We start from the raw sequence: 20,712 nt of genomic DNA, 5'->3' as shown, positions 1-20,712 counted from the left end.
TCCTAGAGGGTAGCACACCCAGAGAGGATGTCAAAGCTCTGTGCCACCCCTGCTCCCATTCCTTACTTCTTCCATCTGGTGGTCCATCTGAATCCTCTGTAATATCCTTTGCAGCCAAAGGGCAAATGTAAGTGTCCTCCTTAGTTTTGGGCGCTGTTCTAGCAAATTAATCAAATGCGAGGAGGCAGGTTCTGGAACCCGATTTGTAGTGGCTGGTCAGAGGGAGGGCCACAGCCGGTGCCTGACCAGCTTCTGAGGTGGAGGCATCTCTTAGAATGTGCCTCAACCTGTGGGATCTCCAGATACAGTCAGAACTGAGCTGAATAGAGGACACCAGCTTCTGTCTACAGGAAAACCATCTGCAGTTTCTTGCTTGCTGGTGGCAGAGAAGTCCCTCAGACTGGTGACCAGCAGTCAGAGAAGTATTCTGTAGTGTTACAGTAGGAGAAATTGAGGGTTTCCCTTCCCTGTATCTTTATAGTCACTGAATGTAAACTATATAAATGTAAGTTAACTATTAAGACAATAATGAATTACTTAACTTCTGGCCAAAATGAACTATTAATGTTTTACTAATTCCTATAATGTATTACTTCCACTAGAACCTAAAGAAGTATCTTGAGTGTTATAAACCATCAGTTTCCAGCAGACTAAACATTTAATTCACAGACATTCTATGTCATATCACCACTCTGTAAAACGACATAAGCCTTTTAAAATTTTTTTAATTTTACTACAGAAAGTCTCACACATAACACACAGTGGAGGAAATAAAATGAATTCCCAGGGGCCATCTTCAAGGGCTGCCAAGGACCCGGCTTCAACAACTGCCAGCATTCTGCTACTCTTGTTTCTTCTTTCCTCTTTCCTTTCCTTCTCTCTCCCCTCTCTCCCTCCACTTGTTCCCTCCTCTCTGAGTCCAGAATATTTTAAAGCGAATACCACGCATCCCCTTTTCTTACCTGAAAAGACTGAGTATGTATCTGGAATAGTTTTTTTTAATAGCCACAATGTTACGGCATACAACAAAAGAGTAATTCCTTGCTATAAAACATTCGGTACAGGTCACCTTTCTCCACCTGCTCAAAAAAACTATAGAGACTATTTGTCTGAATCACAATTCAAACAAGGTTCACATACAAAATTGGTTTATTATCTCTACTTTCTTTGAACTTTTCCTGATAATGATGAAACAAGCCATGTTGTTTGCCTTACAGAATTTCCAGGTGAGAGCTGGCTGTGCCCTGCTGGTACTCCACACTGCAGGAGTTACATGGAGAGGGCGGATTAGGCTGGTTCCTTTTTCTGTGCCAAGGGAATCTTGTAGCGGTGCTATGTACTCTGTGTACCATCACCGGTACACGCAGGATGCATGATCAACTTTTAGGAATGCTCAGAGTGATCAGGAGGCCCACACACCGTCAGCCTGACTTACTCCTTAAAAAGCTCCCACTGATTTTATGAATTACCTACATTCAACTACCTGGGTCTATTATTTCACTGGGGTAAAAGACGGTTATTTTCTAATTCTACAATTCCTTCTATATTTATTAGAAATAATTCTTCTAAAAGAACTTACCTTACCAACCATTTGGTTACCCAGCCTGGGGAAGAAAAGCAGCAAAGACACACCACTCCTTCCTTCCCTTTATCAGTGTTCAGACTGATAGCACAGGCAACCTCTACAAGTACCCACTGAGGGTTTGGAGATTTTGTTTTGGTTTCTGAAGCATCAATATCCGCTTGTAAACTCCTGTTTTTCAGTGTACTAACGTGTGCCATCTTTGGCCAGTAGGAACATCTTCCAGTTGGCTCCAGTACATTTTGACAGAACCTGTGCCTACTCTCACCGCCTGCTTGCTTTCAGACACAACCTGCCCCAGGCTCCCCTCCACACTTCGTGACCCAGACCCAGCATCAGCCACTGCTCCAGGAGCCTGGGTTCTTTCTAAGGGCCCATGGGAGCTGCAGGCCAAAACCTGAGACTCAGGAGTGCTTATTTTTCACTTGTCATTCATTACTTCTAGGGTTCTTCAAGGAACAAAGCTAAAAAATATTTTTTTAAACAAAGAAGTTAAATTTCAAGTTCAGATTAATATTTCCCTTTATATCATTTTTACTTTGTATCTTCTCTCATTCTGAACACATTCTTGTCAATGACATTAATGAACTTTCCATTTGCAAATGCGCTTACTAATTTCAGCCTACCCTACATAATCTCAGAATAATACGGCTGTTATTAACAACACTAAATGAAATGTAAGATTTCTTATAGCTCTTTTCTGTCCGTAGGATATAAGCTACTGAGGATACTCATCAAAATACTGTGTTTCCAAGTAACTTGAAAGAATTCTTCTTATAGTTATATCACATCCTGATATTGCTAAATTCTTATGTTTCCATTTAGGGTATTTTTCCTGTTTATCTTGGACTCCTAAAGGTATATGCAATATGCATGGAATGGTAAAAGCTTTAGAGCAAAGAGCTCCAGTGTCTGCCCCTGTCCCTCTGCCTGGTAGTTCTGGGTCACCCTCCATTATTTCATCTTCATAACACAACATTCAGACATGCGTTCTCATCGCTTCTTCCTTTGACGTAAAAGATAGTGCTCTCTGCCCACTTTTAGCCCCTTGTTTTCCCTGGAGGCCACACCTTAGCAGTACAGAGATGGGTTTCTCGTTCTTTTTGATGGATGCATAATGATCCATTATACAGAAGTACAACCGATTAGCGGGTATTCCTGTGTTTCCTGGCTTTTGTTATTACAAGTGTATTACACTTTCCTATTCATCTCCACATCCCCACCAAACTGTTCAACAAGATCATTAGTGATGCTGGTGAAAGCAATCTCGGAGTGGCAGTAAAACCTAAATGGGATAGACTCAAGAGAAAAGGAGAAGCTGGGCCTGGTGGTACAGGCCTGATATCCAAGCACCTAGGAGGCTGATGCACAAGGATCTCGACTTCTGGTTAGCCTAGTAAGATTTTGTCTGAAAAAACTTAAAAACAGCTAGGCATGGCAGTGCATGCCTGTAATCCCAGCACTCAGGAGCTGAGGCAGGAGCAGCACCATGAATGTGAGGCCAGACTGGGGTACATATGTGAGTTCAAGGCCAGCCTGCACTACATAGTGAGACCCTGCCTCGAAAAAGGAAAGAGAGAGAGAGAATAGTTAAAACTCTTAAAAAGAGTTTTGCACTAACAGGAAAGAAGCAGGACAATAGCTAGAAGGGAACTGAGACCAACAGAGGACCTGGTATTGCTTCATTTTCCTGTGGTTTGGGGTTTCTTAAGAAGAAATAACATGTTTCCGTGCCAATAGGAATAACCTAGTAGAGAAAGGAAAAAACTGATGAGGCAGGAGAGAGAGGAGGAGAATTTCAAGAGCAACCTCAAGTCTCAAGCAAGAGACAGGTTTACGAAGACCCTGTATGAGACCCCAAAACCACAACACTAACTCCGTTTTCTTGTCTGTGAAATCACAGCAATGATAGTATCTATCTCACAGTAACACAAATGCACACTAACCTTTCAAAGAGCGCACAGTGCTAGTGAGCACACAGTACCAATTTCTGGAGTCCACACCCCATGGTTTCAGGATCATCTAATGAGACTGTGTGAAAGTACCGCTATGTTATATGTCTGACCACAGACTGGGTTTGTTCACTGTGCCTGTGAACACGGTTACAAACTGTGGAAATCAACTTTTGTGAAAGCTACAATGGCTATCACTCTTCAGTGGCCAAAAAAGAAAATCTCAATCCATATTAGAGCAACTCTCAAGATGTCACTTTAAATGACATTTAAAAAACAAAAAGAAAGCTTTTAATTAACTTTACCTTCTCTATACAGAGAGAAAAATACTTTGTTGGTTTTTGAAAAAAAGCACATGTCCAAAACATACTGGCAGAATGCAGTGTTGGTAACAACTACTTCTAAGTGTAAGAAATCTACAAATTATATGCTTCCTATGCAGATAATCTCTATTTTCCTATTAAGCTGTAACAGTAATGAAATTAATCAGATATTTTTTAAGTAATAACCTCCAAACAAGATAAAGAATGTGCTAGAAAACTCCGTAATTGGAGACCACTAATAAATACAAATAAAGTACACTGGCAATCCAATTTTAAAAGCTTACTCTCCTAATTCATTAGTATGTAGGTTTAATTTTTTCAGCAGCAATAGTTAATTGTCACATTAAGACTTTATAGACTTTAGAAACCCAACCCTGAAAAATTTACAAGTACACCAAGGAAAATTATTTTAAAACAAAGATACTGAAATCATATGCTAGTAGCTATAAGGTAACCATCCAAATTATCAATTTTTATATCAAGATTTAGAACTATGGGCTGGGGATTTAGCTCAGCGGCACAGGCGCCTGCCTGGCAAGCGCAAGGTCGTGAGTTCGATCCCCGGTACCACCAAAAAAAAAAAAAAAAAAAAGATTTAGAACTAAAAATTGAAGATTGTGAGAATTGCTAGTGCCAAAACTGTGGGCCCAGTTTGAAAACAAATTTAAGAGCTAGCACATATCCGAATCCCCAGATCCTCTTAAAGCTTACATCTACAGAATAGAAAGGGTGAGCAATGACTTAGTCCTCAGCAGAGCAGGGACAAACCTAACGGTACCCAGCAAAGGCTGTGCCATCTGCAAGGAGAGGATGGCACCATGGCCCTCCCATGTGCACCTCTGCACAGAGGCTGAAGTACAGGATGAGCTTCCGGAAGCCAGGCACAGCGGCACCTGCCTATAGTCCCAGCACTTTGGAGGATGGAGGCAGGAGGATCACAAGTTTAAGCACATTCTGGGCTACTCAGCAAGAACCTACCTCAAAAAAATAAAAAGGGCTGTGAAGGCGCTGGGTCCAATTCTCAGTACTGAAAAATTAAAAACAAACAAAATAGGTGGCCCCTGTGCATGTCATTCATATCACTGCAGGGCCTTTTGCTAACTTTCTATCCAATTCTAAAAACTACTCTTCTTCATATGAACTACAAATGTGTATCTCTGTCCAAGCCTTCTCAGACCCAGACCCAGATCCATGTATCCAGATACTATAACACAATACCTTCAGACATCTTAATGGACTACTCACCCGGGGATGGCGCATACTAAGGCACCTTAGATGCTGGGCAAGAAGATGGCAAGTTCAAGGGCAACCTGGACTATACGGTGAGAGCCTGCTCAAAAATAATAGACACACACACACACACACGTCATATGTATGTACTCAAAGCCAAAGCATCTACAATGGGTCTTAATCCCAATTCCTCAAAGTTCTCCTCCCATGTCTCCCCTACCCTAAAACGATATGCCATCGGTTGTGTAAGTGGGTAACCTGGGCACAATCTTCAGTTCTTGCTGTCCTCTTGCCTCCCGGGTCTAATTAGCAGGGACATTTCCTAAGTCTCTCTGAATCTAGCATCTTTTTTCCATCTCCACTGCCCAGAGCACTTCTTGTCTAGGTTTCTGCAACAGCCTCTTAACTTCTTTCCTTGTTTCCATTCTAAAGTCAGTAACCAGAAACTTTTTTAAAAACACAAAATCAATTTTACCACTCTCTTATGGGTTCCTATTATACTGGATTTCATTCTGATTTCTTAACCATAGCAGACCTCTATTCTGCCTTTCCCCAACCTCCACTCATAGAATTCTTGCCTCCTCACCCTCTAGCCAAACTAGGGTTCACTGAGACCCCAAGTACTTTCCAAACTCAGATGCCCCATTTGCAGCACTCTCTTCCAGCTCTTCCATGGCTGGCTCTTAATCATCCTTTAGATCTTCAGTTTAAAATTGATCTCCTCAACCAGGTTTTCCCTGACTTACAAATTTAGTACATTATTCCCTTTCACATATTCTGTTTATGCCCTTCGTAACATAACCACAAACTATAATTATGTTCAAATCTGTGTCCCTACATGGAATGGAACTACAAAGAACAAAGGGGCCCAAGTACCTCTTGTTCATTACCCAGAGCCATGCATTGTGGCCTGACAAAACAGAAGCCAAATGCAAATGTGGTGTTATGAGGGAGATATGTTATGAGGGAGTTATGTTATGAGGGAGCACACCTGTAATCTCAGTGCTCTGGAGGCTGAGGCAAAAAGATCACAAATTCTATCCCAGCCAGGGCAACTGACTGACTTAGCAAGATCATGTCTCAAAAAATTAACAAAGGGATGGGTTCAATCTCCAGTATCCCCATAGAAAGAGGTATTATGAGTTCAAAACTCATTTGAATTCATTCATTTGAAGTTCATTTCAATTATTTTACACGCAATCATTAAGACTGGAAATGAAATAGCCTATGAATCACAACACTACTCTGAAACACTGGTGTGATTCATTCACCTCCTTTCTGATATTAGCAGATGGTTATTAAGAAACAATTACATTAGTATTTTATTTTTTCTCTAATTTAACAGTTGACAATAAACTGTTTCATCTTTGTACAGTAAGAAAAGCTGAACACAAAAACTTAATTACATAGTAACCCCTCCAAAGAAGAAAAAGTAAGTATGGATAAAGATGTAGTTAAACTGAAGCCCTCAAAGATTACTGCCAGCATATAAAAGGATTAAACCACTGTGGCAGATAGTTCAGCAGTGTCACCCTACAATACAGTACATTCCTCCCCAAGTCTACCCACAGGTACATACCAAAGAGAACCAAAAACATGCCTGTCAAAAACATGTATCGAATGTTTTACATCGTTACTGATATTAACCAAAAAGTGGAAATGACACAAATGTTATCAACTGATACATGGATAAGCAAACTATGATATATACATGTAATGAAACGTAATTAGTCATAAAAGGAAATGAATGTTTATACCATTGATGAGTCTTGCAAACATCATTCTAAATGAAGCACCCCAGACACAAAAGGCCATAGAACTGTTTCCATTTATAAAAAACGACCAGAAAAAGCAGATGCACAGAGACAAAGTGAATTAGTGGTTACAAGGTGTTGGAGAAATAAAACATGGGTAAGAGGTGTATTTGGGTAGGTGATTAAAACGCTATCAAATTAGTAAATGATGATGACTACACCAGTGTGAAAACACTAAAAAGCAAAGAATTGTATACTTCAGAAGAGCAAATGTTACAGCATGTGAATTATAACTATCTTGGTTCCAGTCTCATTGCTGGGACAAAAAATACGCAATATCCACAAGTTAAAGGAGGGAAGGTTTACTCTGACTCACAGTTCGTACAGGTTTCTGGCTCCAAGCAGGGCGGCAAGGCACAAGGGCACTGCAGAGGAGAAGCAGTCCATGGCCAGGCAGCCAGGAAGCACGCAGTAAGCCTCCCGTTCTCTTTTATCTCATTTGGGCTACAAGCCTATTGGTTGGTGCCACCCACACCCAGGGCAGACCTTCCGGTCTTCAGCACATGACACCCAGAACAATCAGTGGGCTGACCCAGTCATCACACACCCATCATCCCATCACGCCCCCCACCTGGGCGTCCATGAGGCTCTGGAGGACATTTTAGATATAAACTATAACAGTAACTCCAGAATAAAATGTTACTCTCAACTTAATATACAAATACCTTCAGATAATTCAAAATTTTAAAAGGGAAAGAAATTCTTTAACTTTAGTGAAACTTGAAAAAAGACAAAAGTTTCTCATGTGCCTAAAGTAGGTAAGACATGAGACTTAACAGTTTTTATTTCACTAAAAATATTGGCTCTGCTGTTTAAATGTCAATTAATATAAGTTAAAGATCAGGAAAACTAGTTAACAGATATAACAAAATCACAATAACCAACTAAACTTTCTACTTAGTTATTTTGGTATTTTAAGCTGCAGCACTAGGAAAACTACAGACTTTGCAAACAATCAAAATTCAATTTAAATTGGAAAGCACTGCAATATTCTCTTTGGACCTGCTAATAACACTTTTCCCACAACTGAAAAATCCATTTCTTGCCAGGCATGGTGACACATGCCTGTAATCCCAGCTCTGAGGAGTTTGAGGCAAAAGGATTACAGAGTTTGAGGACAGCCTGGGGCTACAAAGTAAGTTCAAGGCCAGCCTGAACTACATAGTGAAACCCTAACTCAAAAAGACCAAAATAAAAAAATAAAATAAATCCATTTTTTGGTCAGTTAAGATAAGTGATGCTAGCTACTAGAACAAACCCCAACATCTCAGTAGCTTTACAAAATAAAGATCATTTTTCTCTGAACATAAAAAAAATTACATGCTACCTTTTGAATCTGACTCCTGAAGACTCAGGATTAACAAATTGAAAAGTACTAACTGAACTGTCAGTCTGAGGATTCTCCTGACAAGATGCAGACTGCACAAAGTAATGGAAATAGAAGTCCTTTTTCAGCACCCCCACTGCTCTCCCTGCTCCCTGTCTGCAGTGAAAGGGACCCTGAGGCCATGCTCCTTTTCCAGTCCGCTGCTCCACCCAGGATGAAGCTGGTCACCTGGGGCTGAGCAAACTCAGCCAAACTACAGGAAGAAGGTGGAACAGCAAGGTGGAACATGCTGACCGTACAGCACAACCCAGAGACAGTTCTCCTCAAAAGTAACAGCTGCTGAACCAGAGGCCCAAAAAGCTCTGCTACTCTCCTAATGGGTGCTGCAAGGCAAAGAAAGCTTCACCTGCTGAAGTGACATTCCAAACTAAATCCTAATCTGATGAAAGATTTCTTTCTTTTTTTTCATTTGTTTGTTTGTTTGGTTGTCTGGTCTTTTTGAGACAGCATCTCACTGTGCAGTTCAGGCTGGCCTCAAACTCACTATGTAGTCCAGGCTGGCCTTGAACTTACAGCAAATCTCCTGCCTCAGTCTCCTGAGTGCTGAGATTATAGAAACTTTTTTCTTTGTAAAAAGCTTACAGATAGCCAGGCACAGTGGCTCATGAAAGTTTACATGCACACCATAATCTAAAATGGTAATATTTTAACCATTATCAAAACAGATATCAAAAACAGATAAAATACTATGCATCTCTAATACACTTAAAATATTCTCAAGTCTGATAGATCAGTTTTAAAAACCAGTAATATTTATATATTTCAAAAAATTCACCCAGTTAGTGTTAAAAGATTCAAAATTTTATATCAAGGACTAAGTAGGTCTCTCATAATTATTTATGGATTTTAAAACCATGTTTCTAAAAAATAAATAAATCAAAAATCATGTTTCTGCCAGGTGTGGTGGCACATGTAATCCTTGCACCCTGGAAGGCTGAAGCAGTAGGAAATTGGAGTTTGAGCCCTACCTGGGCAAACTCATCAACTTACGTAGACAGGTTTTAAAATGAAAAGGGCTAGGGGTATAACTCAAGTGTCAGCACCCTGGATCCAATCCCGTACCACAGGAAGAACAAAATCATGTTCATTCTATACCCAACTTCAGGGTAATCAAATTCCATATGTTAATTTTCAAAATTTAAGATATCTATCATGTTAATTGCTCACTAAAAGAAATTTCAAGCAATAAATCAGTTCAAAGACCTATAATCCAAATCCTTTGAAAGTTGTAACCATTACTATTTCAGTATTTACATAGTTTAGTCACAAGTATCAAACAGCTCAAAAGACGTATCAGGAGGTACACAAAACATCATTTCTAGAAAAAATGAATTTTGGTAATTTGTACTGGTATGCATCTCTCTTCCATTTCCAACTACATTCAACTATATCAAGCCCAGGAAATTCAGAAACAGTAAATGGAAGCCTGGTTAATCAATGGCCTCTAACCCTTACATCCCCATAACTAGCTGCTTACAGATTTTTTTTTTCCCCTCTTTGGTACTAGAAATTGAACTCAGATCTTTGCACTAAGCTACATCACCATTCCTTTATTTTTTATTTTCCTGAATCTTCCCAATAATTTACCAGGATAGAGGAAATAACCACACACTAGCTGGAAAGTGTTAGCACAATAGAAAGGCCATGTTACTTGTTACCTATGTAGCGTTTAGACAACAAACCACCCAAACATACACAGTATATGGCTTTGCGCTTCCCAGTAGTCCCCTCCCCAACCCCGCTGCTTCCGGACACCCAGGGCTCTGACTGAGCGCTGCGCTAGTGTGTGGTATTGCATGGTATGGGAAGCACACAGCGGCACAACTGTGGCGGCAGCTACCGTCACATGAGCTACTCCTACGATTTGTTCACATTTACGAATGTTCATGATGCAAGGTCCGTTCCCATCTGTGCAATTTTGCACTTCCAGGTCCTTTTTCACTTAAAGGTTCACTACCCGGAGGGCCAAGTCCCTACATGCATTCCTTCATCTGATGCACAGCTATCACCTGACACAGGAACAGCAGCACTTAAGGCCTACATGTTCAAGTCAGTTAGAAGGCTGCTTAGAGACATTTTGACCCCTGAAAGGTAGATCTTCGGTGCTGACTTCCGGGTGGGCCAGGCCCATTTCTCACCGTGTGGGCATAACAGCAGCAAGAAGGGCCAATGAGGAAACTGGCTTGGAGATCTGTGCTAAGCTCCCCCATGGATAATCCATTCTACTGAAGAACATTAAGATCAACCATATTAGTATTTGTATGTCTGAAAACAAAATATAAACCCAGATCAAAGTTGAAAACCCAAGTAAAACTGGCTGCCTTAAAGGCATCTTAGTCATTCAACAGCAATAACCTAAATTTCAGTATTTCACACTACAGGCCAATTTCAGAACCTAAAAAACTACAGTACTAAATACATAATGACCCAGTGAATATTACAGTAAGAGCCACAGTCTCGTGACACAGTGATACATGTGCACCCATGTTTATAGGAACACAATTTGTAACAGCTAAATCTTGGAAGCAACCAAAATGCCCATCAACAGGAGAGTGGATGAAAAAGATGTGGTATTTTTAAACAATGGAATATCACTCAGCTATAAAAAAGGATGATCTTAAGGGTTTTATAGATTAATGGAGACAACTTGAGACAATCCTCATAAGTCAAATAAATAAGACTCATATTTGTAAATATCACATTGTCTCTCCGGTGTAAAAAATAATAAAAACTGGAGTAATAAGATCTAAAATGTATAATAGATATTGTAATAATGAAAGGGAAAGAAAGTGCTTTAAAAGATATAACTATGTATGTTTAAGTATGTTAGATAATCATATTACTAAGTTTTTTATTGAATCATTGAACAGAATGATTTGTACTGTCATTGTTTGAGGGTCTGTCCACTTTTTATGCTTTGATTCTGTAACTTGAACAACTATTCCTAAAATGACAATATGTAATTTATCAATTAGTGATTTCTTAGTGTTCATATTCTTTCCTGAAATTCTGTATCATTTCTACTTTTGTGTTACATTTTTTTTTCTGTAAATTAAACAAAAAGACCACAGTCATCTCTATCCATAATTAACTGACATGGCATACTTTGGTCCCTAAACCAATTATAAATACTATTCAAAGTTAACCCCAAAAGAGTTCAACTCCTCTAATGAAGTGTTTAAAATTTTGTAAAACATTTTCAAAAATACAGCAACTGCCTAAATTCTTAACTACAAAATATCTCCTCCTCCACAGCCCATTAATGATCTACAATTTCTACTTAAAACTCTATTACTAGTAGTACCATAAAACAAAGCATTTAGTCATCAATGCAACATTAACTCTGATAGAATCATTTTTAGGAAAGAAGCAGCTCTGATTCTGCCTCTTCTTGTCGGTTACTAACACTTCAGAAATGCAAACATCCCTGTGTACCTTTTCTTCAGACAGCTACACACTCTGCTAACCCCGCTCCAGTGCTGAGCGCTCCCTTAGGGCTCCCACTGCACAAGCACATCCCTCCTGCCCACTACTAACTTCACTGCAGGCCATATTTTGATGAATGGGAACGGTTTGATCCCGACCATCTAACACAGAAACAGCTTATCTACTATCGCAATGTGATTGGGTTCAATATGAACTGGAAGGCAGCAAAAGATGGGTATGAGATGATGCTTTTAACTATGAAACTATTCCCCAGTGACAGTGCTACTGTTTAAAATATAAAAGGTGGAACAACACCCCTTATGTCTAGGTTCTGTGACTATCATAGGAAACAGTCAAAACTAAGAGGACAGCCCAGTCCTGGAAGCCCCATTTGTCTCTCAGGAGAATGTGCGTCTCTCAGATCTGCTTGATGATACTGGGCAGTCTCCTCTACCTCCTCCTTAGGAGGAATAATTGAGGCCCCTTTTTAGTTACAGAAGTACAAGGAGCTAGGAACTATGCAAATGAACAATGTGCTTTAAAAGGGAAAGAACTGCCCTGGGATGGCTACTCTCCATTCAGTGGAACCAAAGTGGGACTATAATACTAGTCATGAACTAAAAGTGATGTCTCATATGCTAGCTGCTCTTACCAGTGAGATACAGAAGCTTGCCGAGTCTTTCATAAACATAATAATATAGAGCCATCTTCCAGGGAGGGAGAAGCACCAGTAGGGCACCATTTCACCTATCAATCAGCCCTAGATATCTGGCATACATTATAAAAACTTCACATCGGCCCAAAGACACCCAGGGCCCAACTCCTGGACATGGCCTTTTCTGTGTCCAACAATCAGGATCCAGAAGGGGACAAAAGAGAAAGGCTGAGATTACAACTGTCACAACCAGAAATGCTTTAAATTCATTCAAATCATCTAAAGGAAAACCCAGAGACAACGGAGGTTCTTCTTTCAAGCGTAAAAAGACTGCAAACTGGGCATGCAACTTCACCTAGCCACTGTCTGAGCCCAGCTCTACGCATGAGGCAGCCAGCATGCCTGACTCATGGCACTGGAGGGTTGACTATCCTGCTCCCAGAGAGGGGCTAGGCTGATCAGAACCCTCATGTAGTAAAGACGCCCAGGGGAACCTGCAAAGCCCCTGTCCTTGGACAGCACCATCTCCTCTGAGGAGCCCTGGGTAATCTTAGACGTCATGGGTGAGCTGATTCTACTGCTTCATTCTGTTCTGAGTTACTTCTCTAGAAAACCCTCCTCTAGATCTATAGCTATAGAAGGAGCTGAGGGTTAGGGTTTGGGTTAGGGTTAAAATCAGAGATTCTTTGCCGCTGTATTAACAGAAGATGCTGGAAAGTTAACTCTGAGACAGACACTAGAAATCCTGACTCCCTATCAGGTCAGAGCTATTGTGGAGATCAAAGTTAACTTGTGATTAAAAGGGAAACAGCTTACCAAGTATCAGGCCATGCTCTTAGACACCCCTGAGGTTATTATAAAAACCTACACTACTATTAACTCCACTTCTCTGATGCCTGCAGGCCTCTAAGTTAGCCCCTCTTGTCAACAAGTGGATCTCCCAGACCTATGCAAGCAGGCAAGACATCAATGACCTTCTCCTTCAAAGCCCTGAGGAAGTATCGGTCACTGATGGCAGTAGCTTTGTATATAAAGCACAGGCAGCAAGGTCTACAACTCTTAGGGACAGTCCACATTTTCAAGCAGGTCAGTCATGCACTGTGAAGGACACCAAAGAGACATTCCTGAAGTCTCTCTGGGAATTCAAAGTCTGACAGGACACAAGGAGTCCCAACAGCCTCTCAAGTTCCTAGCCCTATTCCTCATTCCCGAGGAACCGTTCTGATCCTTCCTCAAGGGACATTGTGCTGGAAAGGTAGAGAGAGCCAACCAGACCCTAAAGTGAGGTCTGGCAAAGCTTTACTAAGAGATTACTGAGTCCCAGCTCTGCCTGCTTCCAATAGGGCTCCTGAGGGTTTGCAACATGCCCAAAACTGTGCTAAGTTTGGGCCCATTTGAGATGCTACATGGGAGGCCATTTCTATTCTCTAATGTAACTGTAGATCCAGAGACCACAAGGTTCTGACAATATCTCATTCATCTGGGCCCAGTACAACAGGCTATCCAAAGGTATGGGAACAGAGTCCTGCTACTGCCTGGCCCAGGAGGACCACCTAGTGTCTGCGTGAGGGACCAAGTGCTTGTAAAAACTTGGCTGACCAATTAAAGCCAAAATGAGAGAGGCCCTCTCAGCAATCCTTGTCACACACACTGCAATAATGGTGGCAGAGACAGATAACTGGATTCATTTTTCTAGAATAAAGCCAGTACTATCTAAACAGTAAGAAGACCCAAAATCACCCAAAAAAGAGAAAGCTGTGCACCTCTCAAACACTTGAGACTTCTCATCAAAAAACAAGACTCTAGTGTCACTATAGGAAGCATGGAAATCTGACCTGCTCCTCGTATTTGGGCTAATAGTGAAGCTCAATAGTCACTAACTGTACTTGTTGTTTTCTGACAGGTTTTTCTTTCTTTAACCCAGTCAGTGAGCCATAGCACTCCAAGGTAGTTGGGAGAGTACAAAATCCCCAGTAGGTAGGGTCTACAGCCCCTTCCAGCTTAAAGAGGCTGTAGAAGACAAAGACCTCGCTCCCTCAGCACTCCACAAAGTGTGAACTATGGGGATTTATGTCTTTCGGGGGGAACTGAATCAGACCAGGGCATGGCAGAACTGGCTGGGGAAGTAGGTGTGACCTGTTAATTAATTACAAGATCCGGACACATGCAGAACCGTTCCAAACCCTGCACCTGGATTTCTCATGAGAAGTCAAGCAGGTCTTCAACAGGATGGCCTAGACCTGATGTCCACCTAAGACATGGGTTCCTAGCACTGCCTCTTCAGGAGTAACATGCAGAAATTCTCGTGGCTTTCTTTGAGATTTGGACAATATAAAAGGTCACTTGCCAAGATCCGTGGCTTTCTTCACTTTGGCTTGCCCTGCTTCCTTTTGGGTATACTTTTATCTTACTTCTTCATCTTTCATTCTGCCCAATCTCACTCTGCAGAGTTAGTTTCTCCCTCAATTTTCACTTCTTCAAATAATTGCCACTGCTTTTAAAAAATAAAAATAAATCACTATTCTTCACCCTCCAAGAACTATCACTGACTTTCCTTAGCCACTGCCTACAGGAACCAAGGCCCTCTACCTCTCTTGACCCCTCAAAGCCAGTTAGTATCAGCCAAAGCCATCAACATCCCTCCTTCCTGCTGCAGGAAACTCCTTCTTCTACAAGGCACTAGAGCCCTACTCTGCTCCCAGATTCACCTGCCTCCACGAGGCAGAGGTGCAAGGAAGAGGCACACAAATGATCTCTTAAAAACCAAACAGCAGGTGGACAGGTGGCACACCTGTAACCCCTGGGATTACAGAGGCTGGAGCAGGAGGATCTGAAGCTTAGGGATGTAGTCCAGCACTCAGCAGGTTCAATCTCTAGCTGCAAAACAAAACAACCTACCAACCAAGAAAGAGTAGTGGCAACCCAGCTACTTAAAAGGCTGAGACACGAGGGTGACTTAAATCCATTAGTTCAAGACCAGCCTGGGCAAAAAAACCAAGACCTTATTCCAAAACAAAACCAAACAAAACATCACACGATACTTGAAACAAACAATACTAAGTAGGCACTGGTGGATGGTCATAACCTAAACTTCTGTTACAATACTGTTTAAATGCAGTAAGTTCTGAGAGTAAACTGTTAGGACTCTAACCCCTATGTTAAGAATTACTACGGCTACTGGCATGCCATTAAACAGTTGCTCAACAATCTAGTAACTGTACAAAAACTTCAGTGAAATTCTAAGACAGAAACACAGGTAGCCCTATCCTAGTCTCATTAACCTAGAAATAAGTTGCACAACCCAGGTGGAGAAAGTTTAAGCAGAAAAAATTTAGGCTTGCCACAAGATTAAGCCATTAATAAGATACGGATTATGTGATCTCACCACCAATCTCCAAGAGGCCAGTGGGCTAAAAAGAAGAGAAGTTTTGCAAGCAGCTGCCTAATCCCTAGGGCACTGACTGTCCCTCTCCTGATGCAAGACAGGCTCACCCCAGGACACATAAGGCAAAGAGGTTTCACACTCCCAGCTCAGATAGGTTTCCAAAAAGAAAAGTTTTAGAACAGTGTAACTGCAGATCAAGTCTCAGTTGTCGTAATAGAGTGATATTAAGATCTCATACTTGAGTATATTTTTAGATATTTAAGAATGTAGTTTCAAATGGTATATGGACCATATGGCAAATATTACTATCTACCCAAGTCTATGACTTTCAGTTCTGACCATTCTGAAAAGTTACTTTCCACTTCAAAAATGCATAAAATTAGTAACATGCAATATAAGAAAATCTTTTGTAAAGTGCTTCTGGTGGTTGGTTGTTTGCTTTGGGGATTTTTTTGTTTTGGTTTGGTTTTGGTGAGGTTTTTTGTTGGTGCACACTAGGCAAGCACTATACCACTGAGCTACTTCCAACAGCCCTTTTGAAATTTTATTTTGAGACAAGGTCTCAATAAGTTGCTTAGGCTGTTCTCAAATTTTCAATCCTCCTGCCTCAGTCTTCTGCGTAGTTAGGATTACAGGCATGCATCATCATCCAGGTAAACAGAAATTCTTTAACAAATTGTTACTTATTGGGTAAAACTTTCAAATAAAAGATGTATATTCCAAGTAATTAGCTCCGTTTTCCTCCTATTAAAAATACATTATCACAAAGTATGGTAAGTAGCTATTGCCAACTGGGGTTTTTCTAAACCTATTTTTGCAATATGTGTCCTAATTCTGTGGTCAAAATGGAAGCCTAAAAGCTTAACCAAACAATACTGTAAAAATAAGCTACGTGTGCTGGCACCCACCTGTAATCCTGGCACTGGGGAAGTAGGATCCCAAGTTTGAGGCCAGCCTGGCCTACACTGTGAGACCCAGTCTCAAAAAACTCAAAGTAAAACAAAACAAAAACAAATGGCAACTCCGAAACCACTCTACTCATAAGTATCCTGATACAGATCAAGGTCTTCCTCACTTAAGTGCATAAAATTCCTAGTAAACACAGTTGCAGAGTAAGGGAAAAAAGAATTGAATGTGTTATGTTCATCTGTTCCCCACGATGAATGTAATCATCATGAACTGCAACCATGTAATAATAAAATTTTTAAAATTTTTTTTGTAAACCACAGTACCAGGCATGATGGCACACACCTCAGGAGACTGAGGCAGGAAGACTGTAAGTTCTAGGCTAGCCTGGACTACATAATGAGTTCAAGGCCAGCCTAGAATATACAGCAAGACCCTGTCTCAAAATACCAAAGGGGAAAGAAAAATAAAAAGCACAGATTCCTCTCCAAAAGACCCATATGTTTAAGTCTCCCTGTTGCCAAAAAAAAAAAAACAAAAAAAAAAACCTTTCTCTTTCTTATCCACACCTCTTCTTTAAACTGCACACTAAGTATTCAAGAATGAAAATTTTATACAGTGGTGACGTGACATGCTATTTCTTTTCTAAACTATTCTAAAATTTAATTATCAACTTTGGAGCTATACCATCTGTCTGATTTTATTTATCGTTGCCATATCTAGACAGGACTTAAAAGAAAAGAGAATCATGCTGATTTGGGTGAAAAAGGCAGTGTAAAGGCCTTTACATATGGCAATATGAAAAGAATGAAAAGCACCAAACAGTGAGTAGGGTGAAAGGATTGTTGTAAGTTAAAGGTCTGTGTCTTCAAGAGAAAACAAAAAAGGGGTGGTGTAGAACAGCTAACCTGCAACTTGTAACTCTGCTCCCCAAAACACACATAGTAGTTTTGAAAGCATTATTTCTATAGGAGCCACATACTAATTTCCAAGAAAAAAATTCTCTTCACAGTATGGCCCTTTAGTCTAGAAATCTATAAAAAGTTTCAACAGGGGTTGCAGTGTTTTCCTTAAAAAAATAAAATAAAAAGAATGCATTTCATCCTCAAATTAGGTTAACATGAAACCCAAGGGAAATGGTTCCTATTTCATACCTGCCAGTTCTTATGTCTCTTGATACTTCGGCATACTCTTACTAATTAACTGAACCCCATCAGGAAAGTATTAATGATGGTTCCGAAACTCCGGAGACACCCACAGCCTAAGAACTCAATACACTTCGCGGTCTACAGAAAGACCTACTTGACACACTAAAGGCAGGCGTGAGCAGGGAGGAGGGAGGTACGTGGCACAAAAAGCTGCAGGTCGGAGCAGTTGTGCCCAGCCTTGCACACTTACAGGTTTGCTAGGGTACACGTTAGACAGATGCGTTTTTAGTTTCCCCACGGTCCAGTTCAAGAAGCAGCTAATAGTCTGGTCACTGTATTTCTGGTTCGGCGCTTTGATGATGAGGGTCACGGGAATCTCCATCCCACTTTGGTCCATGGCGCACCCCAAGCCAGAGAGTCCACCGAAGCAGCGGATCCGCCCTATGGAGCCGAGGTGTCCCCGCCGTCGCGGCTGTGGTGGGGACGGAAGTGAGCGCTTAATACTCAGTGTCCAGCTCAGTCACGAGTGCATCGGGCGACACGAAGGCCATCGCCAGGACCAAAGGTGGGCAGAGGCGGCGGCGGCAGGGTCCGGGTGCCGGGCCGAGGGTGCAGATGTCCCCGCCAGGTCTGGACTCCGCCTGGTTCCGGACTGCACAGGGCGCCCGGAGGAGGGGCCGAGGGCGGGACAGGAGGGTCCGGGCGGACACGCAACAAGGCCCCGACGCGACGCCCCGCCCGCCCACTGGCCCGCCGTGACTCCCGGTCCAGGAGGGCCGCGCGCCGCCACTGTGCCGGGACGACCGGGAGGGCGTCCTCCGCCGCGGCCGCGCCCTTCTTGTGCCCAGTCTCGCGAGGCGGCGCGGGGCGACGCGAGGAACTGGCAGGGGCGCGGCCCAGCTCCCCAGGACCCCTCGGGCGCGACCGCGGCGGCGGCTGCAGGTGGCGGGAGAGTGGGGATACGGGTGGCGGCGCCCAGCGCGCCGATCTACGATCGCTGTAGAGTGGGCTTGGGGGGGGGGGTTCCCCCCAAAACCGGAAACGCCGGGCGGAAGTGCGTCACGCGCAGGGCTCCGCGGCGCGGTTCCGACTTGCCACAGCGCCTGCGTGCTTTGAGGGCCGGGGTGTCCCGCCTCGGTGGGGGCGATGGTGGGGTGCCCAGGGTCGCTCCATGCGGTGGGATGTGCATTTTCCATCCTGTGAGTTGACCCCGACTAAGTTAATGCCCTTCCTGGGATCGTGTTAACACTTTGCTGAGGATAGGCGGTCTGCCAAGCGCAGTGCAGGCAAGGCCTGGCCCACACCCTGGTCACAGGAGGGGACAGCGGCCCTGCGGGTTCCCCACCCAGGACACGGTGCCCGCTGGCGACGAGAAGAAGCAATCTCCGGAACAGCCAGACTCCGTTAGAGCTCGGCTCAGGGATGGCCTGGCTGGGCAGGCAACTTTGTCTTTGATGTCAGGCCCGTGGATGAGCCCAGCCTGGACCCAGGTCTCTATAAACACCTACGCAGACCTCTTTATACCTCATTGTCCGAGGCGTGAAGTGTGTGGGCCGGAGGCGAGTGACCCGGTCGGAAATGCAACTGTAAACATGATTTTAACACAGCACAGGTGCTTCGGGAAGATCTGCAATGATCCAAGAGAAAGACTTTCTTTAGAGCCTCACATTTTCCATATCCTCAGGTCCTCATGGAAATTCTGCTCTTGCAAGGCATACCACTCTAGTCTCAGCACTCAGGAGGCCGAGGCGGGAGGATCACTGAATTCTAGGTCAGTGTAGGCTACACAGTTCAAGGCTGGCCTAAAGTACATAGCAAGAATCTGTCTCGTTAAAAAAAAAAAAAAAAAAAAAAAAAAAAACTTTAAAACATCCAATTTCTCACCCTAACTGCATTTTTCCTTTCTTGAAACTCTGCCCTGCTATCTATTCTGGCAGAGTATCCAGATCTAAATAAACTCATCTTTCTGCATTCCTTATGTATTGGTGAATTCTGTTATCAGGCTGCATCACCAGCCCTCGGTAAGCCATCTTACACAAACAGGGTTGACCGTTAATTGTTCTGTTGTATAGCTTGGACACAGGAATGCAAGGTTGGCTCAGGGCCCAATGCTGGCTTATTCTCCATGTTTTACATGAGTGTAGGAATCAATACAGTAAATCTGTGAGATGTGCATCACCACATCTGTATCTGGCTTGTACTTACAGGAGAATACAAGCTGATAATTACTCGAGGGGCGTTGGGGAGCTGGTCTCTTTCCCTTTGGGCTTTAGAAGGCTTTCAAGCCACTCCTGTACTGGTGACCAAGTGACAGTCTTCACTCAGCAGCTAGTGCAGTGGGATCCCTTAAATCCTCACTTCACACCACCTTGTCTTTGTGACAGGATGCCTTACAGGTTTCAGCTGTGCCATTTGAAGTGTTCTGAAATAAGGGTGGCATCCCGTTTGTTTCCAGTCATAGATGAGCCCCAGCTCACTGAGACTGGTTTTCTGCAGAAGGCATGGCCGTTTGCTTAGTCACCCTAGTGGAACGTTAACATAATTATAGCTTTTTTTTAAAAAATAAGTAATTTTTAAGGATAGGATGCTTGGAGCCGGCTTGGTGGAGGGGTGGTATTGAGACAGGGTCTTGTTATGTAGTCCAGGCTGGCCTTGAACTTACACTTACCTTTTTGCCTCAGCCTCCCAAATGCTGAAATTACAAGAATACCCCTCCGTGCCCACCTAGGGGCTGACATTTTTTGATCTCTAGTTTTCAAAGCTGAATATTTTCCAGCAAGGTCTTTAGTTTGTGGGAATCATAGGTAGCACAGGTTCAGCCAGTGAGGTGACATCTGAAGTTGCTCCTGGGGTTCCCAGGACAAGTTTGGTGGCCAGAATTCATCCTTGCCCTACACTAGCTTC

At 42.6% G+C, this 20,712-nt stretch overlaps 1 protein-coding gene across 2 annotated transcripts in view; it reads right to left on the bottom strand.

The window, feature by feature from the left end:
• Herpud2 (HERPUD family member 2) overlaps window positions 1-18,244 on the bottom strand; it is a 37,290-nt gene extending 19,046 nt beyond the window's left edge. For both annotated transcript variants that reach the window (XM_063233969.1, XM_063233970.1), the window contains exon 1: window positions 18,059-18,244. In XM_063233969.1, the coding sequence (XP_063090039.1) occupies window positions 18,059-18,205 (147 nt within the window). In that variant the 5' untranslated portion in view covers window positions 18,206-18,244. The remainder of the gene's footprint in view (window positions 1-18,058) is intronic.
• Window positions 18,245-20,712: the final 2,468 nt, after the last annotated feature.

The sequence above is a fragment of the Cavia porcellus genome, unplaced genomic scaffold (genome assembly GCF_034190915.1).
Source record: "Cavia porcellus strain 051 isolate PalLab524CR breed Dunkin Hartley unplaced genomic scaffold, mCavPor4.1 scaffold_23, whole genome shotgun sequence".
Classification (NCBI taxonomy): Eukaryota; Metazoa; Chordata; class Mammalia; order Rodentia; family Caviidae; genus Cavia; species Cavia porcellus.
This window is presented reverse-complemented; position numbering and strand designations above follow the sequence as displayed.